At 56.4% G+C, this 26,623-nt stretch overlaps 4 protein-coding genes across 14 annotated transcripts in view; 3 read left to right on the top strand and 1 right to left on the bottom strand.

Moving 5' to 3' along the window:
* Positions 1-166, bottom strand: part of TIGD5 (tigger transposable element derived 5) — a 2,542-nt gene extending 2,376 nt beyond the window's left edge. Inside the window, exon 1 of the mRNA XM_021711678.1 lies at positions 20-166. Coding sequence (XP_021567353.1) covers positions 20-166 — 147 coding nt within the window. The remainder of the gene's footprint in view (positions 1-19) is intronic.
* On the top strand, positions 1-16,849 carry EEF1D (eukaryotic translation elongation factor 1 delta). 10 transcript variants are annotated; one of them, XM_008056698.1, is made up of 10 exons: positions 199-258; positions 4,478-4,492; positions 7,142-8,238; positions 11,067-11,190; positions 11,679-11,750; positions 15,163-15,262; positions 15,342-15,442; positions 15,805-16,026; positions 16,341-16,535; positions 16,750-16,849. In XM_008056698.1, the coding sequence occupies exons 3-10, from the start codon at positions 7,142-7,144 to the stop codon at positions 16,786-16,788; spliced, it is 1,950 nt and encodes a 649-aa protein (XP_008054889.1). In that variant the 5' UTR covers positions 199-258; positions 4,478-4,492; the 3' UTR covers positions 16,789-16,849. The 10 variants fall into 10 exon arrangements, with proteins under 10 accessions (XP_008054893.1, XP_021567348.1, XP_008054892.1 ...); XM_008056699.1 differs by lacking the exon at positions 11,679-11,750; XM_008056703.1 differs by lacking the exon at positions 7,142-8,238 and having other exon boundaries at positions 211-258.
* A 1,600-nt stretch (positions 16,850-18,449) lies between these two features.
* On the top strand, positions 18,450-21,762 carry NAPRT (nicotinate phosphoribosyltransferase). Of its 2 annotated transcripts, none has more exons than XM_008056697.2 (13): positions 18,450-18,707; positions 18,842-18,969; positions 19,052-19,134; positions 19,408-19,538; positions 19,650-19,765; positions 19,964-20,160; positions 20,236-20,376; positions 20,663-20,747; positions 20,843-20,923; positions 21,020-21,122; positions 21,199-21,314; positions 21,447-21,554; positions 21,646-21,762. In XM_008056697.2, exons 1-13 carry the CDS (start codon positions 18,482-18,484, stop codon positions 21,706-21,708), a joined length of 1,578 nt encoding a protein of 525 aa, XP_008054888.1. In that variant the 5' UTR covers positions 18,450-18,481; the 3' UTR covers positions 21,709-21,762. The 2 variants fall into 2 exon arrangements, with proteins under 2 accessions (XP_008054888.1, XP_008054887.1); XM_008056696.2 differs by having other exon boundaries at positions 21,199-21,353.
* A 1,809-nt stretch (positions 21,763-23,571) lies between these two features.
* MROH6 (maestro heat like repeat family member 6) overlaps positions 23,572-26,623 on the top strand; it is a 4,866-nt gene continuing 1,814 nt past the window's right edge. Inside the window, exons 1-8 of the mRNA XM_021711677.1 lie at positions 23,572-23,859; positions 24,104-24,256; positions 24,461-24,615; positions 25,279-25,396; positions 25,669-25,853; positions 25,938-26,075; positions 26,215-26,329; positions 26,438-26,581. Of these exons, the coding sequence (XP_021567352.1) occupies positions 23,572-23,859; positions 24,104-24,256; positions 24,461-24,615; positions 25,279-25,396; positions 25,669-25,853; positions 25,938-26,075; positions 26,215-26,329; positions 26,438-26,581 (1,296 nt within the window). The remainder of the gene's footprint in view (positions 23,860-24,103; positions 24,257-24,460; positions 24,616-25,278; positions 25,397-25,668; positions 25,854-25,937; positions 26,076-26,214; positions 26,330-26,437; positions 26,582-26,623) is intronic.

Below are 26,623 nucleotides of genomic sequence, written 5' to 3'. Positions count from 1 at the left end.
TCTTCCGGGGAAGAGCAACCTCTGTGGCCGTCTCCGACTGGCTTTTGCCTTTGAAGTTACCGGCCGCGTAGCGCCGAGGATCCCGGCGGCGAGGCGGGGGCGTGTGCAAGGGCCGTGTCCCCCCGCGACCCCAGCCCGCCGCCCTTGGTAGAACCCAGTGCTTCATTTCCCGTGCGCTACCCAGGTGGTCCTCCCTTTCCTCAAGCGTTTCGCGCCCGCTGATCTCTCCTCTTTGGTCACTGCGTCCTTGGCTGGCGTGTGAGTACCGCGGGTCCCGCCAGAAGGAGCCAAGCGCGCCAGAGACGCCAGAGGGGTCGGGAGGGCGGGCAGCCCCGGCTGCGCCGGCGGCTCGCAACGTTAGGGACCGGCGCGCAAGTACTCCAGCGCGCAGGCTTAGGGGTCGTGGGCCAAGTGCGGCTTCTGGGCTAGCTCAGAGGTACCAGGCGGCAGAGGCCACGTGACCGAGGGCCAAGTATTCGGGCCCGTAGACATCGCGGCAGCCCGAGGGGATGGTCCAATCCGCGACTCGCCTTGCGGCCGCCCGGACACCATAAATCTCGGAAGCCACTCGGCCAGGCTGTGGGGGCCTGAGGCCCCTTTTGGCTCCCGCCTCCGTGGGTAACGACACCCGCCCCAGCAATTCCTGGGCCTGTAGCCCATATGTGCGTCTAGCACGTGTTTATTAAGCACCTACTACACGAATCTACTGAACCTAGAGGGGTAGACACGGACGCAGTCTCTTGAAACTCCTCTGGAGATAGAAAAAAGATGTGTTGTGCTGATTGGTTCGAGGTTTGGACTAGGGCTCTGATTTGGATAAGGTGGTGTGGGCACACTCTGAAGGGGATGGCGATGCTGTTCCTAAGAAGAGCGCTTTCAGAGGTTGTAAGTGGCAGGGAAAAGGCAAAGGGTTTGGGGGTGGGACATCAGGATAGGTTTCCAGAATGAAGGGCCAACCTGCAACAAAAGAACTATTTGTGTAGCTAAACTCCGGAGTGGTCCCTGCATGAGAGGGGTGCTTCTTAAATTGACACTGCCTGTGACTCACCTCTGAGGGACACAGGCACATCATCTTACCTAAGGAGGCTTCTGCAGCTCTCACCACCCCATCCTCTGGACCCCATGAGCCTTTAAGCAGGCTGGCTCAAATGAAATTGGCCATTTCCTCAGCCCTGCGCTAGGATGGGGAGGTGCAGTAGGATGCTGGACAAGGTAAAGGCCATGTGTGAAGGGAGCCCCTGAATGTCCCCTGAGAAAAATGCCATATGCCTGGCTCACAAACCATTAGGCCCACCCAGCCTTCTAGACCTGCCTCTGTATGGTGCTTTCTGGGCCCTGTGTCAATCCCATAGGGCACCATCGTCCCGGATCCACCTGAAAGCAAAAGGAGGGAGCCCTCAGAGGAGGGCAGTTGTCCTTCCAGGCTTGTGTGGGCCTGTTTCTTTATCTTGAAGTATGGGATGGCTGTATCTCCTGTGTGCTGCTCTGGGGTTATATGCCAGTTGCCGAGTGAATGCTTACTTGTCTGGAGGTCCCGGCCCTCTGGGCTTCACTCCTAAGGTGCTGGGTGACGCTATAGGGTTTCGCATGGGTGGGCAAACATGCTTGACAGAGGACAAAGGGGGTATGTCTGTTGTACCATGTTCTGGGTCAACTTTGGGGGGGGCTCGGGGTAGGAAATGCCGCCATTAAGCATTTGTGGGCCATCATCCTGGGTGATATTTTAAGATGACTTATGCATGCTGGAAGCTGGTGGCAGCAAGACATGATAAGTACTGGCAGAGGAGCATACCATGGGTCCTCAGCTTCTCCTCACTGATTCAGCAGCTGTGGGCAGCTACAGGCACTCAGAGCCTTAATTGCCCCCACTGTGTGTAAAACATCACATTTCTGTCCCCAGCTATGTGTGAGGTATGGCATGGATGTTATCAGGTGGACAAGAAAGCATGCACAGCACTGGAGTCACCAGGAGGTACTTTGGCTGGTCTGGGCTGGCGGGGTCAGATCAGGGCACCACAGGTGGGGAGAAAACAGAACTGACTTGGGGTGGCATTTAAGCAAGGATACTGTTGGGGCTGGCTGGGCCTAGGGTGTGGTGGCTTGGACATCTACAGCACCAGCCCTCTGGGTCTTGAGGTGTGCAGGGCCCCTTCCCTGTGACAGTATAGGCTAATGTTAGTGGGGCTAGAGTATCCAGGAGTCAGAGGCAGGAAAATGCTGAGTGGGAATTTGGGGCCGTGGAGTTTTCACTCCTAAAAAAAAGACTAAAGGCATCACTCTGATACTGGTCTGTCTTGTGTGGCTGCCCTGCTGTGTGACTGTTCTGATTAACTAGAAAAGCCACTTTCTGGGGCATTCTAGCCACATTTCAATTGCTCCTCACTGCTCTCTGAGGCAGTGAAGATACAAAGTCCTTTTGAGCAGTGCTGGTCCACAGACTCAGACCAAGCCAACCAGGTGATCCTGGAAAGAGGTGCTGCTTACAGGAGTGAGGGTATGGCAGCAGGCCCTATCCCCTGCCCACCTCCCTGACCTCTACTCCTTGTGGAAGGTGACAATCTGGAAGCCTGCCTGTGTGTGTGGCTATGATGGAGTGTCCAGAGCATGGAAGGTGTTATGAAGGGTAGAGCCTGGGAGTCATTTCCTCCCAGAAATCATTTCTGTTTGCCCAGGTACCTTGGTGGGCACAGTTCTGCTGGTCATGTCCTCACCTTTCCTCAGGGCCCTGCCCTCCTGACTTGGACTGTCCCCCACCCTCGGCAGGGTAGATATTGTCTGCTTACGGAGGCCCTGTCCTGTACATGCTTTGGAGCACCTGTCTGCCTTTACTGCAGCAGGCCAAGGGGTTCACCTGGAGGGTCCTGCTGGGTACCATCTGCACCAGGGCCACAGCCACAACATTGGCTACCTGTACCACAGGTCATTAGTCATGTTGACCTCCCAGAACTTGAGCCCCATGGCACCCTCGGCAGCTAAAGGAGGCGTGGGTGCTCAGTGGGTGGGATCGAGATGGGCCTAACAGATGAGAGCTGGCCTTGGTGGTGGGCCCAGCACCCTGGAGTCCAGGCCTCTTCCAGGAACAGGTGGAACTCAGGCCATTTCCCACCTGGTTTTTGCTCTGATGTTTCTGAGAATGCTTCTGTGGAAACTTTCTTCCCTGTGCTCCATTCTCTTTCCTGCAAGTTCCTGCCACTGCCTGGGTACACTGCAGGGGGAAAAGGGCCAACCATTTATAGGAATGAAGTTGTTGAAAAAGTGTTGTTTCATGCTCCTAGGCTATTCTTACTGGAAAGTGACAGGCTTGCATATGTGTATCCTCAAGGGAAGCATTGAACTCCCGGCATGCATATAAGCTCAGAGACCTGGGAAGCTGGGAAATGTGGAGGTGGGCTCAGAGGTGCTGGGGGGCTGTGCTGGTTGTCCCTGGAGGCTCTCTGCTGCCCTCAACCAGCCATTTGTGGCTAGCCTCCCTAAGTGACAGGCTTCACCGCCAGGTTCCCAGTGCAGCTCACTGTGGTGTCTCCTGAGAGCTTCCTCCCTGCTAGGAAGCCTGCCTAGGCCCTCCCTTGCTGCTCCCAAGGGGCAGCTGCCTCCCTAGTATCCTTGTCTCCATCGGACCCCTGCAGGGGGTCTGGTGCTTCCCTGTCCTGCTTCCTGCTGCAATATGAGGTGGGCAGGGGCCCTGAGGACAGGGCTTTGGTCCTTCTTGCCCATTCCCACTTAGGGCAGGGGCTGGTGGCTGGGTCTTGTCTCCTGTGTTCAGTTGGCCTTCCCAGAACTTGCTGGGTTTGCAAAGTGGCTCTTGTGGGGTTAGGGGCAGGACACCTAGTGTCTCTAGCCTAAGTGTGACTACCCTTTTTGTGCACATGAGGGAGATTAAGTCTGGGAGGGCTTTGTGTCTTTTGTGGTTCATGCTGGGGCACTTGGTTAGCAGCATTGTCACAGTGGTAGCCTCTGCCGAGTTTTCACTCAGCCTATTGGCCAAGTACCATTGTGGGCTCTGAGCTTACTCTCCCCCATAGGAGGTTCCTTGTCATCTTCTAGGCCTTCTCCAGCAGTCTGGGCCCGTCAGTCACATGGGGTAGGGGCTGGGGGAATCCCCTCAGTAGCTCCAGGGGCCACTTGTGGGTGCTGACTTACCTTGTCCCAGGTTGAGAGAGGGTAGCTCAGTAGTGGTCCCTGCTTGTCCCCCAGGGCCTGCCTGGGCTCCAGCTGACAGGAACCCAAGACCCCTTTCAAGGGCTGATGGAGCAGCACTACCTGGAGTATGTGTGGACCTGGCTGCCACCTGCGATTGTGGTAGCTGGTCTGTCTGGTACTCGCCTTCTGTCTCCACCAAACTCACCTCTACGCCGCTTCGACAAGCAGCTTCTGAAAAGGCCTCCAGCCTGCTCGGGCTGCCTTGATGATGTGTCTGAACACGGTTAGCCTTTCTGACTGCCTCTAACCTTGCTGCTTTTCCTTCATGCTGTCCTAGGAGGTCAAAGCAAAAGTAAGTACCGACCCATCTGTCCTGGTGTCTCATGTTTCCTTTCAGCTGATCTGGGGAAGATCCCTATCCCCAGCCATTGCTGCACCCAAGGGAGTCCCAGTGCCACTTGTGGAGGACCCAGTCTACCTGGCGGGACTAGACTATGGTGTCATCTGTAAAACAGAGGAGTTCGGTTTGCTGGGTGGGGCAGCAGCCAGGTTCTGGCCTGGGACTGGCAGGTCAGCGCATGGCACAGTCCCTGTAGAGAAGTGGTGGCAGCATCAAGTCTCAATGGCCCTGTCCCTTTTCAGTAGTCTTAGAAGTGGCTTCTACACCCTGAGCTGCAGTTCTTCTCCATTGGGAGTCTGGTCTGGGGTCACTTAGGTCAATAAGATCTGGCAGGGCATTGGCACTGGGGGCAGCTTAGTGGGTGCTGCTGTAGGGACTGGGGTAAGCCCAGACCTGTGCTGCTCTGTGAGAGCCAAGCAGCTTCCCCCTGCTGAGGAGGTTGGGGGGCAGGTAAGCTTTGTCAGGTGGACCTGCCCCAGACTGGCCCTACTGCCCTTCCTTGACAGTGGGTGATGTCACAATGCCCTGCCTCTTGGGCTCCCTGTCCCACCCCCCACTCCTGACCCCTGCCTCTATCTGTCTACCTAGCCTTGGTAAGTGCTGCTCTAACCTGGGGAGGAGGAGTGAGGGGGCAGTGCATGGAGCTTTCTGCCCTGGCTCCTGTCCCTGGCTCCCTGCTGGTCCCGATAGAACTCCCTGCTGGGATTAATGGGATTCTGGCAGCATGTCCTTAAAGAACTTAGCACTCCACTTAAAAATATAATGGGGGAGACCTTTCCTAAAGTTTTCTGCCTGTGTAGGGTTTAGATGGCTAAACATCCCACTGAGGGCATTGGAGTCAGGCTTTGGTTTTATCAGGGGTGGATGTTAGGAGAGGGCCGTGGACCCTGAAGCCAGTGGTGTGCAGGGTTTGCTGTCCAGACCAAAGGCTGCCTGTCTCCCTCTGGATGCAGACCAGATAGCCGGCCCAGTCACAGCTGGATGCCCTGGGACCTGGTGGGTCTGCCTTCCCTTAGGCTTCACCAAACAAACCTGCAGAAGCAGTAGGACAGTGGAGGTGTTTGTGAGGGACAGTTGCACAGCCCCACTCAAGTTAGCTTCTAGGTGTTGGCTAGGCCCTGGTGCTTCTGCTTTGGGGAACAGAGCCCAGAATTGGGTTTGGCTGGGAAGAAATCCTGTGGCAGTCACAGCCACCACCTAGGCCAAGCTAGCTGAGTGTGAGTGCAGGGACACTTACCTACATCCCAAGAGCGAACTCTCCCCCTGGCTTTCTGGGCCCAGAAGCTGCAGTGGTCCAGACCCTGCCTATTCTTCCTGAGCAGGATGTCTCCTCGGCATTCTGGGCTGGCATAGTCTCTAGGGCTTCCCTTTCCATAATACCATATGTGGACATCCCCTGTTCCCCCAGCAAGATCTGGGCACAGCAGGGGCAAAGCCATTTCCTGCATGGCTCCTGGTGCACACTTCAGACTCAGCAGCCCTTAATTTTAGACAGGGGCAGCAGGTACCTGAGGTCACACAGAACTTGAGAAAGTACCATGTCTAGTGAGCAGGCCGAGTGAACTCCTTGTCTGCTGGCTATAGTAGCAAGGAGACGGTAGAATCCCACAACCTGCTTCACACTGTCCCATCATGGTCCCTCTCACACCACATGGCACCAAAACTTAGGGGTGGGGACCCCAACATCTGGAACTGCAAGAGCCCCTTGACACCCCTTTAATTTAGGTGAACCCAAAGGTGTGGGCAGACAGCTTCTCAGTTGGGAGGCAGCAACACCAGACTGATGGACCTGGAGTTGTGTCTGCTGCCCAAGGCCCTTGGCTCCTCTTTTATGCCAGACCTCCTCCCTGTCTCTTTGTTGATGTGATCCTTCGGGGGTGCTGCCTGACCCCCTACCTGGAGAGAACAGCCAGGTCCACAGAGAGAGTTCCCCTCTTCTAAGACTTTCTGCAGGTATGCTGGAAAGGCATCCAGCTCCAGATGAGGTGGCATTGTGGCCATGGTGGGTGCAGGCAACCCACACCATGGTGAGGCCACCCATCCTCAGGGCAGCCACAGAGGCCTTTCTCTACAGTGGAAGCACTAGTCTCCTCAAGGAGGTAGCTGGACTTAGCTTATACAAAAAACACAGGAAGTCCAGTTAAACCTAGTTTCAGGTAAACAATGGATCATTTTCTAGTGTAAGTATGTCTCAAATATTTCATAGGTCATACTAACACTAAAAAACTATTTGTTGTTCATATTAAAGACTGAGCACTTTATATTTTTATCTGGCAACTTGGAGTTTGTGTAAGAAAAGGTTTCTGTGGCCAAAGAGGCTTGGAATGGTATCACTCAACCCCTTTTGGAGAGCCGTAGGGCATGTCACATTAGTAAAGACAAGTTTTGCAATTAAAATATAGGAGATCCCACATGGATTTGATTTTCGAGTCCTTGAAATGCCATCTCATGGAACCCCCATTGGGAAGCATCCGCAATAGTCATCTCCCCAGGAATGAGGGTGTGGGGGGAGGCAGGGTGCCTGGTGCGCTGTCGCCGCGGGTTGTTCCGCTGTGTTGCAACTGCCTTCTTGTGCTTGCTTTTTAACGCTGCGCCTGGAAGATGAGGAGCGGCAAGGCCTCTTGTGTCCTGGAGACCGTTTGGGAGGACAAGCACAAATATGAGGAAGCTGAGCGGCGGTTCTACGAGCATGAGGCCACGCAAGCCGCCGCCTCTGCCCAGCAGCTCCTGGCTGACATGCCAGCCTTGAACGGTCCTGATCAGGAAGACACTGAGGACACTGATGAGGCAGAGGCCCCTGATACCAGCAGCAGGAGTGATCCCAGGAAGAGCTGTGACAGCAAGAAACCCCTGCAAAAGAAGAGGAAGCGCTCCCCTAAGAGCTGGCTTGGCCAGGCTGACCTGGCTCTCTTGGGCCTGTCAGCAGACCACGTATGGCTGGACAAATCACTTTTTGACCAAGCAGAGAGCTCTTACCGTCAGAGGTTGGCAGATGCAGCCGCCCAGGCAGTCCAGCCACCTGCCTTGGCCCCTCGGGGTCCCTGCACCCATGGAAGCCAGGTGGCCTGCCACCATGTGACCTGGGGGATCTGGGTCAACAAATCTGCCTTTGACCAGGCTGAGCGGGCTTTCGTTGAGTGGTCTCAGGCCTTGTTGCTGGCTGCAGAGGAAAGCCACAGGCAGGGAGCTCCTGGCACAGGCCAGCAGGTGACCCCCACCGACTTGACCTTGGCCCGCCAGCCCAGCCCGCCAGCCAATGGCCAGCCCCCAATGGGCAGCCTGCAGGCACTGGTTCGGGAGGTATGGCTGGAGAAGCCCCAGTATGATGCAGCTGAAAGGGGCTTCTATGAGGCCCTATTTGATGGCCATCCTCCTGGGAAGGTGCGCCTACAGGAGCGAGCCAGCCAAGCTGAGGGTGCCCGGCGGGGCCGCAGAGACCGACGGGGCCGCAACGCCATAGGGAGCAAGCGGGCTGGGCCACGGCGAGCTGATGGGGAGGCACCCTCTGCCTTACCCTACTGGTACTTCCTACATAAGGACGCGGAGGCCCCCTGGCTCAGCAAGCCCACCTACGACAGTGCTGAGTGCCGCCACCACGCTGCTGAGGCCCTGCGTGTGGCCTGGCGCCTTGAAGCTGCTTCCCTGTCTCACCGACCCAGTCCCCGGTCTGGACCAGCAATGTCCAGCCTGAGACCCAAGTAGGAAAAACATGCTGGGCGGGTGCCCAGCCTGGCCTAGGCTGCAGGCACAGGGACAGCTGTGCCAGTCTGGGGATCCTTTTGTTCTCCTTCCCTGCCTTGGGTGGGGTCTCATCCTAAGATCTCTGGACCTGGCTAAATTGAATGCAGGAGCAAGTTTAGCAAGGGTAGTGTTGTGTCCTTGGGGCAGTGTGGCTTCCATGGTCACCCCTTAGGGCCTACAGAGTTCTGGACTGTCAGGGTGGGGGCAAGCAGGGGATTGGCACAGGGCAGAATCTCTGTCCTGTGCAGCATTCCCCTTTTGACTGGGCAACTTCCCAAACTCCCTTTGGCTGTCCCACACCAGGGCTGAGAAGATGAGGTTGCCCACAGGCCAGGTGGGAAGTATTGAAACTGGTTTTCTGGCTCCTGTGCTCCCCTGGGCATGAGATGTAGGAGTCAGGCCCTGCCTGCCCCTCCAGCCCACCCCCAGATTCCCTTGTGATCCATAACTACCTCTGGCGGGTGGTACCTCAGATACACGAGCGTGTGGCCATTCAGGCAGCCTACAACCGAGGGATGCCCGCTTTGTCTGAACTCCCACTGGGTGAGGGAGACTTGTTTCAGGATGGGTGAGGGCAGCCCAAGTGGTCTCTGGAGGCAACACCCTGGGAAAAAGCTGGTGAGACCAGTGCCTACCCATGGAAGGTGGCTCCCCCCTGCCAGCTGGGCCCAGGTGGATAGGCAGGAGGACTGGATGCAGAAGACGGGATACGAAAGTGCTCACCACGTGAACATGACTAGGCCATGGTTACCTGCTTGGGGCAGGGGAGGGCTCCTAGGAGGTAGGATGAGCTGGGTCAGGGAGGAGCATCCCAGCCAAAGGCAGGTACTTGGACCTCCAGTGGTACCAATCTTGGACTTGATTTGCTGGTTTAACAAGATAGGCTGTGTGGGGGTGAAGGTGGGACCCCATGGGGGAGTGCTACTTGCTCCCCCACCTGCCCCAGTGTTCATGCTGACCCAGCCCTTCTTGACCAAGAGAGCATCCTGGGTGAGGGAGTAGAGGAGAGTAACAGGCTTCAACCCTTTTCTTGCTGAGAGGACACTTGGGATGGTCCAGCAATGGCCTGGGGTCCTTAGTTCAGAGATTGGCAGCAGAGTAGGATCAGGTCATTTATGTCACACTTAGTGGGACAGCAGGAGAGACTTGGCCAGTCCAGAAGGGGCCAGCAAACTCTGTAAAGAGAGAGGGAGTGGTCTGGGCTCTGCCACACATCTGTCTACCCAATTTCTCTGTCTGCTGGGTGTGTATGCCAGTAAGATGTGATTTGTGGAAACAAGTGGGCTAGATTTGATCCATGGGCCATAGTCCCTAGTGTAAAGCAGCAGTTCTCAAACTTTTTGGTCTCAGCATTCCAAACAGCTTTCACTACATCTATTGATTTTTACCACATTAGTAATTAAATAGAGAAATGGGCTGGGCACGGTGGCTCACGCCTATAACGCAAGCGCTTTTGGAGGCCAAGGTGAGAGGATTGCCTGAGCCCATGTGTTCGAGAACAGCCTGGGCAACTTGGTGAGACCTCATCTCAACAACAAATCAAAAAATTAGCTGGGCTTGGTGGCATAAGCTGCAGTTCCAGCTACTTGAAAGGCTGAGACGGAAGGATTGCCTGAGCCCAGCAGAGTAAGACTATAACTTAAGAAGAAAAAAAAAGGCCGGGCTCGGTGGCTCAGCCTATAATCCCAGCACGTTGGGAGGCTGAGGTGAGTGGATTGCCTGAGCCCGCGGGTTCGAGACCCGCCTGGGCAACTTGACAAGATTTCATCTCTACAATAAATCAAAAAATCAGCCGGGCGTGGTAGCACACACCTATAGTTCCAGCTACTCGGAAGGCTGAGGTGGAAGGATCGCCGGAGCCCAGCAGGTCAAGGCTGCGGTGGCCGAGAGCGGCCATTGCATTCCAGTCTGGGTGACAGAGTGAGACTCCAACTCAAAAAAAAAAAAAAAAAAAAACAAGAAATGCTAGAAATATTTACTTGTTTAAAAATAATAAGTGGCCGGGGGTGGTGGCTTGCACCTGTAATCCCAGCACTTTGGGAGGCCAAGGTAGGAGGATCGCTTGAGCCCAGGAGTTTGAAACTAGCCTGGGCAATATAGCAAGACTTCGCCTCTTAAAAAAAAAAAATTGAGTTGGGTGTGGTGGTGCATGCCTGTAGTCCGGGATCTCCTGAGCCCAGGAGGTCAAGATTACAGTGAGCTGTGATTGTGCCGCTGCACTCCAACCTGGGCAACAGAATGAGACTCTGACTCACACTGATGATGATGATGATAATAAGCTTGTTACATGTTAACATGTTTTTATGAGAAATACATTTCCCACAACAAAATATTTCAGTAAGCAGAGTGGCCTTGTTTGATGTCTTTGCAAATCTCTGGTGTCTGGCTTAGTTGGAAGCAGCTGGGTCCTCATGTGCTTCTAGACTCAAGCTGTTGTTTGATATAAACCCAGCATTTATGACTGAACAGGGACTTCCACAGGTTCTTGGACCACACTTTGAGAGCCACAGGTCTGGAGGGTAGGCCTTAGGACCCCACCAGAGCACTGAAGGAAGATTGTGCTGTTTGTGGGGTTGGGAGTTTGGTGTCATTTTGCTGAGAACCACATGTGTTCTTTCCTGGGGCCTGGAGCCTTTGTCAGCAGGCACCTGGGGCTGGGCTGGGGTGGGGTGCCACAGCTCACCCTGTTGCTTCTGGGCTGTTCCAAGTTGCTCTCTGTGGGGAGGGATGAAGCTGGGCTCTCTCCTCCCAGTCATGCTGACTTAGCCTTTCTTCTCCCTCCCAGCAGGAAAATGGCTACAAACTTCCTGGTGCATGAGAAGATCTGGTTCGACAAGTTCAAATATGACGATGCAGAAAGGAAGTACTATGAGCAGATGAATGGGCCTGTGGCTGGCTCCTGCCACCAGGTGAGCCACTTGAGACCACTAGGTGGCTCTGCTGCCCAACACTAGTGTATGAGGCATGAAGGAGGGTGTAGCTGGGCCAGGAGGACAGCCTCTGGTGGCACCAGGAAGGAAGAGGCCCATTGGAGCCAAGTGGCTCTGCGCAGGGTGCTGGGAGTGGGGTCTTGGGAAGGGTGGCCTTGCTTGGCTGGCTCCTCTGGTGCTGCATCTGCCCTTGGCTCACAGTCCTCCTGCCATCCCCCAGGTGGCTGGGACCAGCAGACAGCCACCTGTACAGGCCAAGCCTCCACAAGTATTCCCATCAGACCGTGTACACCGGGCCTGTCATTGTGGCCTGTTGTCACTTTTCACTGCCCCCTTGAGCTTTCATTCTGCATAGTACTTTCTTGCTCTCTCTGTATGTGGGTTCTTGGGGTTTTTTTGGTTTGTTTTTAAATTAAAATTTTTTTAGACAATAAGAAAAAGACTGGTTCTTTCTGCACTGTCTGCAGGAGAACGGCGCCAGCGTGATCCTTCGCGACATTGCGAGAGCCAGAGAGAACATCCAGAAATCCCTGGCCGGAGTGAGTACCCGCGGCCCCACATACCCGCGGGCTCATGCTCGGCCATATAGCATGTCTGATTTTTTTCCCCCAATGGTGCTGATTATTTTGGCCCTTTGGAGCAAATTTAGGCTTAAATGTGCTGTGCTGTATTCTTGTGGGACATGTGGCCTTGTGGTCTCCAGGGCCAGATTACCATGGAAAATGTTCTTACTCTTCACATCCTGTCCATGCCTCTCTTACCTTGTTGGTGATCACCCTGACCAACAAGCTGCAGTGCCAGCTGTGGACTGAGGCTGACCTGAGTCATGTCTTTCTGCAGGGTGCACACTGTGGGCACATGCTTTGGAGGCCTGTTCCTTCCTGCTTGCTTCCTGCTGAAGGAACATGTATGTCTGCTGGGCCTTCCTCTGTTCCCTCTTTTCCTCTCCAGGGAGAGGGGTGGTTGTTTCACAGGGTACATGGAGTTCAGATATAGAACAAGCAGCATCTTGAATTTGAGACCCAGAGAGGGGCCCTGCATCCCTGTTAGGCCTCTGGGCCCCAGACCAAGATCAGGAGTAGAGGGCTATGGCTATGCCCGGCTTTGTGCCATGGCCTGCCTGGGACTGACTGGGGAAGTCATGTCCTCAGGAGTTGGCAGGCCTGCTGCCCCCAAAGGGGTAGACCTTGCTCTCATCATGAGACCAAGGGGGTAAGGTGTCTTGGCCTTGAGGGTTGGCTGGTATAATGGATCACCCCAATTTCCTGCTTAATACATATTTATCGTTTTAGAGTCTTTGAGGACAGAAGTTCAAAATGTGTTTCATGGGACTAAAATCCAAGTGTCAGTAGATTTATGTTCCTTTTGGAAGCTCCAGAAGAGAGTCCATTTCCTTGCCTTTTCCAGATGCTAGAGGTCACCCACACTGCTTGGCTCGTGGCCCCCAGCAGGCAGTCTCATCACTCTCAGTCTCTGCTGCTGTCTATACGTTTCCTCTCACCCTCCTTCCTCCCTCTGTCCCTTACAAGGATTCCTGTCATTGCTGTGGGCCATCCAGGATCCTAGGTCCAGGATATTCTCCCCATCTCAAAATCTTAAATTTAATCATCTTTGCTTTTTTTTTTTTTCCTCGTAAGATAAGGAATTCACAGGTTCTAGGGTTGGGACATGAGCATCCAGAGATTCTCATCCATCTCCTGTTAAATGCATTTGTTCCAGCATCTTCATGTGTGTCAGTCCTTACAGCATCCACTTAAGTCCAGAATCTCGTCTGAATCAGGCATGGGGGGTTGTGGTATGGCGCATCCTTAAACAAAATTTCTCTTCAGTTGTAGACCAGTGAAACTGGAAAACAAAGTATCAGGTTCTAAAATATAATTGTGGGGCAGGCATAAAGTAAAAGTCACAGGCATTCCCATCCAAAATGGGAGAAAGAGGAATAAGGATAGTCCCAGGCAGTTTCAAAATCCAGCCAGGTAAACTGAGGTGCAAAGACCTGTGTAGCTCAAGGTCCTGCCCTGGGGTCATTTTTTATGGAAGATAGCCTCTGTTTGCAGCTGAGAGATTTTATCAGCTTTCCTGCCTATAGGATTTTGGATGTCTGCAGCCTTTGATTTCATCCAATCTCTACCCTTTGGTCCAAGGTGGCAGTATTTCTGCTAGCATAAAGTTCTCAAGAACTTTGTGGATCTCTTTTATATGTCTCAGGGATCCAGAGCATTAGACAAGAGACTTCTCCATCTGTCCATCTATATTAGATAATATCTCTATTCCTGGCTTCTGTTGAAATGGCTGAGGGGATCCATGAACCACACACTTGATCTCTGGGGAACCATTCAAATACCCTAAACTTTTGATCCTTCCCACGCACTAACAAAAAAGCACCTTGGCTTTCTCTCCAGCACATGCTTTCTAGACAGAGAGTTGCCTCATTTTACAATCTGGAATGGCTTAAGAATTTCCCAAACCATTAAGTCCTGGTTCCTTTTCTTCCTCTTTTTTCTCTCCCATTTTACTATATACAACAAGAAGAAATTAGGCTGCACCTTCCATGGAAATCCCCTCAGCTAAAGATCAAAGGGAGGCTGGGCTTGATAGCTCATGGCTATAATTCCAGCACTTTGGGAATCCAAGGTGAGATTGCTTGAGCCCAGGAGTTTGAGACCAGCCTCTACAAAAAATCAACTGGACATGGTGGTGCTTGTCTGTAGTCCCAGCTACTTAGGATGCTGAGGAAGAAGGATCTCATAAACCATGATCATACCACTATATTCCAACCTAGGCAAGAGTGAGACCCCCAACTCAAAAGAATTTGTTAATAAGTTCTTAATAAAGAAGGTATTTTTTATCAACTTAGAAGTCTCACTTTCCACACACTGCAAGGCACTATTCAGCCAACCTGTTGCTGTCTTCACGTCCTCTATTTGCCAGTAATGTACATGCTGCTTGTTCCCATCTGAGCCCTCATCAGCAATACCTTTAACATTTCTACTTCCACCGACAGTATGTTCATGACAATTTAGGTTGCTCTCTAAGGTGATCTGTTTACTATGCTGCTTACCTCCCTCTGAGTAATCATTAGCAGGAGCCTTAACATCTGGATTTCTGCCAACAGTCTGTTCGAGGCAATCTAGGAATTTTTCGTCATGCTCCTCAAAGTTTTCCAACCTCACCCATTGCCCAATTCCAAAGTCAGCATTCCAGCAGCACCTCACTTCCAGGGGTCAAGATCTGTGCTCATTTCTCCTTGATATTGCTATAACAAATTGTCACAATTGCGTGACTTAAAACAGCACACATTTATCTTCTCTCACTAAGGACTGTTTGATGTTCAGGGCCAGGAGGTATCAATCAGGCTGAACTATGGCCAACTATGAGGTGGGCTTGAGGCCCTTGGCACTTTCACTTAGCGCCTTCAGAGGCTGACTTGGTGAATGAGACAGCAGGTGCAAGGCTTGGGGAAGGCGAAGCATGGGGCTGGCTGCTGCCTACACAGCATGCTCCTTTCTCCTGTTCCCGCCAGGCCCTCAGCTGCTCTCCTCTCCCATTTTCAGCTCAAGGTAGTGCTGCCTAGTCCCTGTAAGCCCTGAGCCAGACTGCCCCTGGGACTATAAGTCCTTTTTCTGCTTCCCACGCTGCTTCTGAGCCTGGCTGCTCAACAGGATCCCCCAAGCAACCACAGCCATGGCCCAGCTTGGGGTGCCCTGGGCCCTGTGCATTCTGCTTGACAGAGTTTTGCTGTGGTCTGTAGTGGCCACCCTGTCAAAGGTCAGCAGGAAAAGCCTGCTCTCCTGCCTAGGTGTTTCCTCCTGTGAGTTCCAATAGTCTCAGGCATGGCAGGTAGACCCAGTGACTCCTGCACAGCATTGGGGCTCTGCTTCTGAGTGACTGAACAAGGGGACCTTAGGAGCAGGCTGGGGCACTGAGCCCTAAACTCCCCCTGCCTTGCAGAGCTCGGGCCCTGGGGCCTCTGGCGGGCCCAGCGGAGACCACAGCGAGCTCATCGTCCGGATTGCCAGCCTGGAAGTGGAGAATCAGAGCCTGCGAGGCGGTGAGGCCCCAAGGCCTGACAGGGGAGGGACCCGTCTCCAGTCCCTGCCATCTGACTAGTGTTCCCCTTTCCCCCACAGTGGTGCAGGACCTGCAGCAGGCCCTCTCTAAACTGGAGGCCCGGCTGAGCTTACTTGAGAAGAGTTCACCTACCCACCGGGCCACAGCCCCACAGACTCAGGTGAGCATCCTCCATAGATCCAGGAACTCCACACCTGACTCTGCAGGGAAGCATGTGGCCCTGCTGGCTTCCACCTCTCCTCTGTAGGGTGGCCCTGGCAGCAGCAGGGAGGGCTAGCGACTGAGATCCTAGTTTACTTGAGGCCCCCATGAGAGTTTATAGTGATGCCCCAGCTAATTTTCTAGGACAGGGTAGAGGCATTTCTTGTCTTTCCCGGGCCCTGCATTTGAGGAACCACAGCCAGGTACACAGGGGCTGCCCCCTTTAGGTCAAGTGAGGAGGAAGGCTGGAGGCAGCCAGCCCAGGCTGCTCTGGGCCTTGGCTGAGGGGGTCTCAGCTTCCCTTACCCTCCTCTGTGGCAGCATGTGTCTCCCATGCGCCAAGTGGAACCTCCGACCAAGAAGGCAGCCACACCGGCAGAGGATGATGAGGATGATGACATCGACCTGTTTGGCAGCGACAATGAGGAGGAAGACAAGGAGGCAGCTCGGCTGCGGGAAGAGCGGCTGCGGCAGTATGCAGAAAAGAAGGCCAAGAAGCCTGCGCTGGTGGCCAAGTCCTCCATCCTGCTGGATGTCAAGCCTGTGAGTGGGCCAGCCAGTCCCTTAGCTGCCAGAGAGCCGCCTTGTGGCCCATCCAGCCGGCTGTCTCTTATCCTCCCCCTGCCCTCCTGGGTCCTAGAGAGATTTTAAAGCCAGGTTCAGAAATCTTGAGACAAGAACAGAAATTCAGAGACAGGGCACGTGTGAATTTGGATTGTTTTCTGAGGACTCTAAGGAAAAAGTTGTGTATGCACAGTGGACTGAGGGAGGGGCTAGGCAGGGTTCTTCCCTGATGTTCTGGAGCCTTTGGGGGATGGGTGGCTGACCCCAGCCTTTCCTCCCCCTTTTTCCTATAGTGGGATGATGAGACGGATATGGCCCAGTTGGAGGCCTGTGTGCGCTCCATCCAGTTGGATGGGCTGGTCTGGGGGGGTTCGAAACTGGTACCTGTAGGCTATGGCATCCGCAAGCTGCAGATCCAATGTGTAGTGGAGGACGACAAGGTGGGAACGGACTTGCTGGAAGAGGAGATCACCAAGTTTGAGGAGCATGTGAGTGAACTGGGTGTTACGTGAGGGAGGGAGGGAGGGAAAAAGGGAGTAGACTGGGGGACCTTGGCCCATACCCTGTACCTCTCTGCCCCATCTCAGTGGGCAAGTTCCTGAGTAAACCCCACTATGGAGGAAGTTCCTGAACAGGCACGGAATAGGAGCAGGTGGGCCTTAGGAAACAACCTTGTAACGATAGCCCTCTACCTCTCCTCAGGTGCAAAGTGTCGACATCGCAGCTTTCAACAAGATCTGAAATCACATGTGTGCAAGTGTGTGTGTAAGGCCTAGCCATGATTAAAGACTGAATCTCTGGCCGCCTGGCTCCTGTCCTGGTCATTTAGTGGGCAGTACTCTGTTAGGCCCCAGGCCTCAGACTTGGCCTGTATCACCTTCCCAGTCCCCTGTCACTACCCTGATGATCCTGCACAGTGACCTTGGGCTGCTGCCACCCTCCTTGGTATCTTTGTGGCCTTTTGCTGCTGTGTGACCTCATCCCTGGCTTACCTCTGTCTCTTGGCCATTCCCTCCTGCGGCTCTGACTCTCAGTCTTCATGCCTTCCATTGCAAGTGGCAAGTCAAGTTCAAGCTGTTTAAGCCAGAAATAATCTTTTAGCTCAGCTGAAGAGAGATCACTGTCTTTCTACTTTCTGCCTCCTGTCGGTGGTGCTGTGCCCATGGGAGCAAAAGTGTAAGCCTGGAACTGTCCCCAGAAGAGAGGCCTCTACTGTGACCATGTTCATGTGCTCACCCCACGCCCCCCCCACACACACACCCCTCAGGTTTGAACTGTTTGGAATCCTTCATACTTCCCAACATCTCTAGAGACATCTGAACTCTTCTCCATGGCTCTGGAGGGCCTGCTGCCCCAGCCCTTCCCCCTCTCTTCAGTCTTGAGGGGGCACTGCCTGCCACCTCTGCTCCAGAGTCTGTGCCCATTCACATGATGTTCCGGAGTGGCCAGAATATGGCCACCTATGCTCTATGGAGTTGTACCCCTGTGTCCTGTCTCCCCCCTGTCCCGGCAACCTTGTGTGGTCAGTGCTTGTCATTGGTGGGCCCTTCTCTGAACTGTAGGCCAGCATGGCAGGCAAGATAGCCAGTATCTGTATTGGGTGAAACGGTGTAGGGTGTGGTTACTTATCAGCTGGTGTCCACAGAGATAGTAGGCACAGGGAAGTGGATTATTTGGGTGGTGGACCCTGAATGCCCTCAAAGATTTAGAGAATTTTAAGTGGGGCTTGGAGTGCAAGCTATCACCCTGGAACATTTGTTGGGGCTTCATAGCCTAGAAAGTCTGGTGGTAGATGAAAGTGGGCATGCAGCTCCTTGCCCTTTTCATGAGTGCCATGCTCTTTCCTGAACGACATAGTGGAGACCCCATCTGTGTTCCCGTGTCCCAGTTCAGGTGCTGCAAGCTCCAACTAGGTATAGCTTATGTCCTGCCCTCCCTAGGCCTCGGGCAGAGGCTGGCAGGGGTGAGCTGTTGTCTTCAGGGTAAAGTCTGACTGGGTCTGTCCTCTACTCTTTCCACCCTCTGGCAAGGCCTGAGGCGCACCTTGTTGCCTGGCCATGGGGTGGAGACATAGGTGACTAGGAGGACCTCCCCAGTTGGCCCAGTGACCATAACTGGGCCATGCTCAAAAGAAGTCGTGGGCCCTGGGGTGGTGTTGGAGACGCCAGAGGAGCTAGGATGACGTCCCCCCTCCCCATCTTGGGTCCAGCTGCCACTGCTCCCCTTGATTACCAACAGACTTGTCATGCCCTTTCCTTTGCCTGGAGAGGCGGTCGCTCCACAAGTGTCCCACCCTCCTGGGTCGGGAGTTCGTTCCACGCCCTTAGCGCTCGACAATCTCCCACAGGGCAGCGTCCCAGGAACGCAGCCATAGGACCGGGCGTGTCACGCGGGCTGGGGCGGGGCTGACCAGAGTCCCGGAGTCTGGAGCGCGATGGCGGCAGAGCAGGACCCCGAGGGGCTCGCGGCGGCGCGGCCGCTGCTCACCGACTTCTACCAAGCAACCATGGCGCTGGGCTACTGGCGCGCGGGCCGGGCGCGAGACGTTGCTGACTTCGAGCTCTTCTTCCGCCGCTGCCCATTCGGCAGCGCCTTCACCTTGGCCGCCGGCTTGCGCGATTGCGTGCGCTTCCTGCGAGCCTTCCGTCTGCGGGACGCAGGTAGCCCCACACTCCGCCTGACGAGATCCCTACGACCCCAGCAAGATCTCCACCTTCCCCGACGAGTTACTCCCCCAACGCCCCTCCACCCCGGTCCCGCGCTTGCGCCAGCGCAGTTCCTGTCTTGCCCCCAGACGTACAGTTTCTGGCCTCAGTGCTGCCCCCCGACACGGACCCCGCGTTCTTTAAGCACCTTCGGACCCTCGACTGCTCCGAGGTGACAGTGCGAGCCCTGCCTGAGGGCTCCCTCGCTTTCCCAGGCGTGAGTACCGGGTGAGCGGGACGGAGGGGACGACCCGCGTGGGGCCTGGAGGGCCGCGCAGAGCTGACAGCTGTCCCCTCAGGTGCCACTGCTGCAGGTGTCGGGGCCGCTCCTGGTGGTGCAGCTGCTGGAAACGCCGCTCCTCTGCCTGGTTGGCTATGCCAGGTGGGGCGGGGGTTCCAAGGAGGGAGTGCGGACTTAGGAACGGTCCCCTAGGGGGCGGAGCTCCGTTGGGGGAGACCCTGAAGGAGGCGGAGCTCCATGAGTGGCGCGCTGGACTTCCCTGAAAGGCTGCCTCCCCGCTCCCACTGTGAGGGTCTCAAGGAGAGGTGGAGGTGGATGAGGATGGAGTTCTGGGGGAGGAACTCCAGGCCTCAGGTAGCTCCGCCCACTTGGGTGATTTCATGACCCTCACCCTGGGTCCTCTGGCTCCCCCAGCCTTGTCGCCACCAACGCAGCCAGGCTTCGCCTGATCGCAGGGCCGGAGAAGCGGCTTCTGGAGATGGGGCTGCGGCGCGCGCAGGGGCCAGACGGGGGCCTCACAGCCTCCACCTACAGCTACCTGGGCGGTGAGGGTCTAGGGGTAGAGGCAAGGCCTGGGAAGGAGGCGACCCCCCTCCTTAGGTGCGCGCGCCACCGGAAGTTCCTCAGTCCCCAATCCCGCCTGACTCCCTCCCCAGGCTTCGACAGCAGTAGCAACGTGCTTGCTGGGCAGCTTCGGGGCGTGCCGGTGGCCGGGACCCTGGCCCACTCTTTCGTCACTTCCTTTACAGGCAGTGAGGTGCCCCCTGACCCGGTCAGTACCTCTTCTCAACCCCACTGTACTCCAGAAGGCAGATGCCTAGGCCAGCCCTTGTCCTCGGGAGGGATGGGCCAGGCCCTGCTGTGCACACTGGCAGCGCCATGCTTTGCCCTCAACCCAGGGTGACCTCAGCCACTCCCAGACATCACCCTGCATTCCAGGCCCCTATTCTTCACCCACCCCACTCCACAGATGTTGGCTCCAGCTTCTGGTGAGGGTCCTGGGGTGGACCTGACTGCTAACACAAAGATGTGGCTGGAGCGTGTGTGTGCCATCCTGGGACTTGGGGTGCAAGAGCCACACCCGGGCGAGCGAACAGCTTTTGTGGCCTATGCTCTGGCCTTTCCCCAGGCCTTCCAGGGCCTGCTGGACTCCTACAATGTTCGGAGGTGAGCCCCAGGCATTCCAGGGATGGGCTTCGCAGGGCAGCAGCATCTCCCTGACCTCCATGTCCATTCCTGCAGGAGCGGTCTCCCCAATTTCCTGGCAGTGGCACTGGCTCTAGGGGAGCTGGGCTACCGGGCAGTGGGTGTGAGGCTGGACAGTGGTGACCTGCTTCAGCAGGCCCAGGAGATCCGAGGGGTCTTCCGAACCATTGCAGCCCAGTGAGTTCCCCCAGGGAGGGGGTGTGCCTGATGGCAGACCTCTAGGGAGCCCGATGTGGGAATGCAGCAGGGAAAGACAGTGGTCCTCGACCACGTCACGGACTCTAGTCTAGTTTCAAGGGTGATATTGCAGGCCCTGGCAGGAAGGCGAAGTGTGGGGCTACACAGGAGTTCCTAAGCAAAGGGTGAAAAGTAGGTGTGCCTGACTGGGGGAGGAAGGGAGACCAGAATGAATCAGGAACATTTCGGGTGCTGTCCCCAATTCCTTCGTCCACCCACATCACAGATTCCAGGTGCCCTGGCTGGAGTCAGTCCCTATCGCGGTCAGCAACAACGTTGATGAGAAGGAGCTGACTCGGCTATCCCAGGAGGTGGGATGGCAGGCAGAGGGTGGCCAGGAGGCTCTCAGGTCCATGCAGGTCCTGGCTGGACTCACTGCTACCTCCTCTCCACTCCCCATCCCCAGGGCAGTGAGGTGAACGTCATTGGCATTGGCACCAGTGTGGTCACCTGCCCCCAACAGCCTTCCCTGGGCTGTGTCTATAAGGTAGGGACAGTGTCTGGGGCCCAGGTGGGGGAAGGTTTGGGGGATCATGGGTAATGGAGGATAAGGCCCAGCCATCTTGACAACCTCTCCCTGCAGCTGGTGTCCGTGGGTGGCCAACCACGAATGAAGCTGACTGAGGACCCCGAGAAGCAGACTTTGCCAGGGAACAAGGTGGCCTTCCGGCTCCTAGGCTCTGATGGTGAGCCCCCCACACCCCTCTGCCCCTCCAAGGCCCCAGGGCTCTCCTATCTTATTCTTGTTTTCCACCCACACAGGGTCTCTACTGATGGACTTGCTGCAGTTAGCAGAAGAGCTACCACCACAGGCTGGGCAGGAGCTGAGGGTTTGGCCTCGAGGGGCCCAGGAGCCCTGTACTGTGAGGCCAGCCCACGTGGAGCCACTGCTTCAACTCTGCATCCAGCAGGGACAGGTCACCCACCCCTCACCCACATCTCCAACCCCAACTGAGCCGTGACCCCAAGCCAGCCTCTTGAGCTTCTCCCTCCTTCCCTCTTCCCTGCAGCTATGTGAGCCGCTTCCATCTCTGGCAGAGTCCAGAGCCTTGGCCCAGCTGTCTCTGAGCCGCCTCAGCCCTGAGCACAGGCGACTGCAGAGCCCTGCACGGTACCAGGTAGGTGGGAGGCCCAGCCTGTCAGCCTGCCCTGGGTTTCCCTTCCCTCACCACTGTCCAGCCCACCAGCCCCCTCCTCTGTTCCCTGTAGGTGGCACTGTCTGAGAAGTTGCACGCTCTGGTGGACAGTTTTCATGTAGAAGGACTCCCGTGAGAATCCCAGTGGTGGGGGCTGCTTAGAAACAACACGAGTCACTTGCTTTCTGTCTTAGCTTGTCATGTGTCATTTGTTCACCCACCCCACTGCTCACTTCCCCCACCCCCTCCCCAGGGCTTCAGGGGCTAGACTGGAGTCAGGAATCAGAGTGAAGTTTCCTGCTGGGAAGCACAGGCCAGACCCAGCAGGGGGCATGGGGGGAGTCCTGAGCTGAGGCCTGAAAGTTATCATGAGTATCACCAGCTTGGGGCTGGGCTGTTAGGAGCCAGATCTGACACTGGAGCAGGCAAGACCTCAGGTAGAAGGAGGACTTTGGTGTCCACCTTGAACTTGGGGGAGTTGCTGCACAAGATGTTTTCTGGGTAGAGGCAGGCTGGCAATGGGGCATGGGGTGGGGACGGGGTGCCAAATAGAGGGTCCAGGCACAGCTCTGGGCTCCCATGCCTGCAGAGGCACTTCACCCAGGCTCAGGGTCAGTAAGGACATCTCAAGTTTTCTAAGCACAGAGCCCAGGTATTCTCTGTGGTTGCCAGCCTCACACAACCCCGGCATCTGTCACAGGCCAGCTAGGCCCTGGGGCCTCAGCTCCTGACACAGCAGCCCTGGGAAGGGGAAGGAAGGGTGGGGAAGGAATTGAGGCCCCAGGAGGTGACTCAGCTCCAGACACCAGGCCAGCAGGTCCTGGGTCAGCCACAGCTCCCTTGGCTGTGCGCTGGGCTGGCCCTGCCCCTGTGCAGGCAAGTTAATGATCTAAGGGCTCCACCAGCTTTGGCAACATGGACTCCAAGGGAACTACTCAGGTGATAGGTTCTGGGTTTGGCATGAAGTGGAGGTTAGGAGGCCTGGACCTCTTTTGTCTGGACAGCCTGAGGTGGCACAGATGGGCAAGGGTGTGGGAGGGAATGGTAATCATCTGGAGTGCTTCCAGGAACACTTCCGCCTGCCCAGGTATTCCACCAGACCAGCTCATCTGGCTTCACTGGGCTCAGAGCTAGTCATTGCCCACTGTGTGGTTGGATGAAGGTGGAGGGTGGGGATTTGGGGCAGAGGCCCGATCCGGCCAGCCCTGGGAAGCATGAGCTAGGAAAGAAATACAAATTCATACACACACTAGGCAGAACAAACATGCCCCAGACTCACACAGGGCACCAGTGCACTCCTAGGGGCTCAGCCAGGGTGGGTGGTACCACCTCAGACTGGCCATGATCCAGAAGGGCCCACTGAGCAATAGTGGGCACCTGCAAGTGCTCTCTAGAGGCAGCAGCTCCTCTAGCCTCATTTGCTCCTCCCTCCCCTCCTTATCCCCCTGGGCTGCCTCAAGCTCAGAGATGGAGACAGATCACCCAATCATGGCCATTTCAGGATGTCTGATGAGGCCAGAGGGCTGGCCCAGACCTAGTGGGGACCTGACTACCTCTTTTAAGGCTGAATCAGACCTCAGCTCAGGGCTGGGCCCAAACTTCTAGACCCTGCTGGGACCTCTTCAGGGCTGTCCACAACTGCCCTGGACCCCTGGCCAGGAGGGGATGGTAGGCAGGGGTAAGGGCCCTTCTCCCCTTTTCTTTGTGGATCCGCCATCTCCTGGGAATCACGACCCTTTCCCAAGTCCTGGGCGGTGGGGGGTAGAGCCAGATCATGGACACTCAAACTCCAAGCTGGGCACTTGCCTCCTGCAGCCTGGGCAGAAGATTCCTTCACAGGCCCACAGCAGTGCCCTCAACACATGCTCACACTCAACGCACGCGCCACCACACCCATCCATGGGCCCGCCCGTGGTCCCGCCCGGGAACTGCTTCTAGGTCAGGCCTAGGCACGACTTCCCAGGAGAAGCAGTGGCGGGTGCTGCAGGCTGAGGCAGCCATGGCTGGGGGAGTGTGGGGCCGAGCCCGAGGGGCCCCCGTGGGGGCTTTAACCCTGACAGCTCTGGCTGAGGGGATCCGGGTCAGCCAGGGGCAGTCCCCAGGACCCCCTTCCAAGGACCCTCAGTCAGAGCCCCAGGAACTTAAACCTGAGGCTGAACCACAGGCCCAGGCATCCACCACCTGCTTTGAGGCTGAGCCTAGAAGTGGGGCCACTGCCTCCACAGCTGGCAGAGAGCCGTGCTCCCTGAACAGTGCTCTGAGGCCAGATCCTGAGGGACCCCACCAGGTGAGTGATGAGGAAAGGGATGCTGGGGGGATGGGTCTGGGGGGCTCACAGCTCATCTTTGAGCTCACATAGATGTTAGACAGAGGGGTACTGGATCTGGGGTAAGGTCAAGGTGAAACAGGCTGGGAAGCAATAGAGGGTCATGAGATTTTGTGGGAAGCTGGGAAGGGGTGGGAAGGGCTGGGGGACAGGGAAGAGAGCTAGACTTGGGAACTCCACACATCCTATTCACCCCCTGCCCTAGGCCCCCCAGAGTTCCTGGGAGGAGGGGGCCCTCGCCGATCTCGCATTGTACACAGCTGCCTGCCTCGAAGAGGCTGGCTTTGCAGGGACCCAGGCAACAGCGCTCACCCTATCTTCAGCCCTGGAAGCCCGGGGGGAGCGATTGGAGGACCAGGTTAGCCCCCTCCTGCTTCCTACCCTGGAGACCCTTGCCGGGTTCCCCTCCAAGTGGGGGTGGGGGTTGCGGATTGAAGCATTTAGCTTGAAGTACATGCTTGCTTCAGGCTGCTCCTGCTAGATGGGAGTGGGGTGCTGGTGAGAGTGAAAAGTACGTAGATCAAGGAGGCCTGATGGCTGACGTCTGCTCCCTCCACACTAGGTGTATGCTCTGGTGCGTGGGCTGCTGGCACAGGTGCCCAGCCTGGCCGAAGGGAGGCCCCGGCGGGCGGCTCTGAGGGTGCTGAGTGCACTGGCCCTGGAGCACGCGCGGGACGTGGTGTGTGCACTGCTACCGCGCTCACTGCCTCCGGACGGGTAAACCGCCCCACCCTACCAGGTGCTGCGGCCCAGCGGCCTCCAAGCAGCTTCCTTCCCCTTCCTGCTTGGCAATGGAGTCTGGCCCTGGGACAGGAGGCCATAAAGAGGCAGAACTTCCTTCTTCTCCTTCCCTGAATCCATTACCCTCCCACCTTTAATTCTGAAAAATCTCCTCACCCTTTCTGCCTGGGGATCTTGGATGCTGGGTTCCTGTCTTGGGGCTTATCTTCTATCTCTGGGTTGTCGCCCTGGGGACCAACCTAGGGTTAAGCTCTGTAACAGGGGAGCAAGCTGGGTGGCTTCTGGGCCCAGACACCCCTGGCAATTTGGCTAATTTACCCCAGACGTTATCTTTGGTTTTATTCTCTACAGTGATTTATTATAATGCCAGACTTGTTTCGCTGTCACTGACTTGAAAGTGCTCTGAGCAGGTCAGATCCAGCAGCTGACCTCGCTGACCGGCTGTGTTGTGGTCTGCATAGTTGCCTCTTATTTTGTTTCTCTGGGATTTGGAGGGGTGGGAAGAGTGGGGGTAGTGGTTTACCTGCCTCTCCCCATGCTGGAGTCCTACTAGCTGCCTCCACTTGGCCTGGGGACGCCCTGCAGCCTCTTTTTGCCCTCAGCCCTTGTCTTATGCCAGACTCATCCCTCTGTGCTTAGGGCAGCAGCTGACCTCTGGCGTAGCCTAAGCCGCAACCAACGGGTAAACGGGCAGGTGCTGGTGCAACTGCTGTGGGCGCTGAAGCGTGTGAAGGAGCCCCAGTCAGAGGCGCTGGCGGTAGGTGGCTCCAGCCAGTCATGCTAGGGGGGTTGATCTAGTCAGAGAGGGGCAAGAGAGTTAAGCCACCTGGGCAGGAGCTGGAAGTGGGAGAGTGGAGAGGCAGGGCAGGGGGGATGGGCAGCAAGTTCATGCCTGAGTCATGAGCCTCTGGAATGTCCTGCACATGTTCGAGGTTTTTTGTCCTGGTCCTTTCTGTGACACACCTGTCCCTCTGGTGCCCAATTGGTTCCTGGAAGGTCCCAGGCCTGAGTGGGCTGCTTGCCCGGCAGGCCACACGTGCTCTTGGGGAGATGCTGGCTGTTTCGGGATGCGTGGGAGCCACGCGGGGCTTCTACCCACACCTGCTGCTCGCCCTGGTTACGCAGCTGCACAAGCTGGCTTGCAGCCCCTGCTCCCCAGACACTCCCAAGATTTGGGTCTTGTCCCACCGAGGACCACCTCATAGCCACGCCAGGTGAGAGGCAACACTGGGGTAAGTGGGCACCACTCAGTGCTCTCTCGGCCCTCACTGCCCACTCACCTCTGCCCCTACCTCCAGCTGCACTGTGGAGACCTTGAAGGCCCTGCTCACAGGCGATGGCAGCCGCATGGTGGTCACGTGCATGGAGCAGGCAGGAGGCTGGAGGAGGCTGGTGGGAGCCCACACCCACCTGGAGGGCGTCCTGTTGCTGGCCAGGTAAGAAAGGGCCAGGATGAGGCTCATTGCTGGGCAGGGTGGCGGAGGAAGAAGCAGGGGCATGACGGTGGTGGTCGGATGGGGCTTCTCCAGGGGTAAGGTCGCCAAGCCGAGAGCTCCCATTTCCACCCCACCCCAGTGCTATGGTGGCGCATGCGGACCACCACCTGCGAGGTCTCTTCGCAGACTTGTTGCCCCGGCTGCGCAGCGAGGATGACCCGCAGCGCCTCACAGCTATGGCCTTCTTCACCGGGGTGAGCCTGCTTCCTGGATGGGCGGTGAAGGGTGGCCGTGGACTTGATCTCCAGCGGCACAGCCTGCACGGGGACCGAGAGCGTGCTAACCCCGTGTCCATCGCTTAGTTGTTGCAGAGCCGGCCCACCGCACAACTCCTGCGGGAGGAGGTCATCCTGGAGCGACTCCGCACTTGGCAGTGCGACCCCGAGCCCACCGTGCGCTGGCTAGGCCTACTCGGCCTGGGCCACCTCGCGCTGAATCGCGGGAAGGTGAGAACCTGGGTTGGGGGCCAGGGCGGGACCGAGGCGAAG

This window comes from Carlito syrichta, unplaced genomic scaffold, assembly GCF_000164805.1.
Source record: "Carlito syrichta isolate Samal-C Ts95f unplaced genomic scaffold, Tarsius_syrichta-2.0.1 Scaffold302450, whole genome shotgun sequence".
Classification (NCBI taxonomy): Eukaryota; Metazoa; Chordata; class Mammalia; order Primates; family Tarsiidae; genus Carlito; species Carlito syrichta.
Note: the sequence above shows the minus strand (reverse complement) of the source record. Positions and strands in the feature narration are given on the sequence as shown.

Bases quoted from the DNA above. Each gene is read 5' to 3' on its own strand.
- NAPRT (XM_008056696.2), top strand. From the start codon at position 18,482: ATGGCGGCAGAGCAGGACCCCGAGGGGCTCGCGGCGGCGCGGCCGCTG. The intron at 20,748-20,842 runs GTGGGATGGCAG...CCCCATCCCCAG, and splicing joins TGACTCGGCTATCCCAGGAG to GGCAGTGAGGTGAACGTCAT. The intron at 21,354-21,446 runs GTCACCCACCCC...TCTTCCCTGCAG, and splicing joins TCTGCATCCAGCAGGGACAG to CTATGTGAGCCGCTTCCATC.
- EEF1D (XM_008056698.1), top strand. From the start codon at position 7,142: ATGAGGAGCGGCAAGGCCTCTTGTGTCCTGGAGACCGTTTGGGAGGAC. The intron at 8,239-11,066 runs GTAGGAAAAACA...TCTCCCTCCCAG, and splicing joins ATGTCCAGCCTGAGACCCAA to CAGGAAAATGGCTACAAACT. The intron at 15,443-15,804 runs GTGAGCATCCTC...CCTCTGTGGCAG, and splicing joins CCACAGCCCCACAGACTCAG to CATGTGTCTCCCATGCGCCA.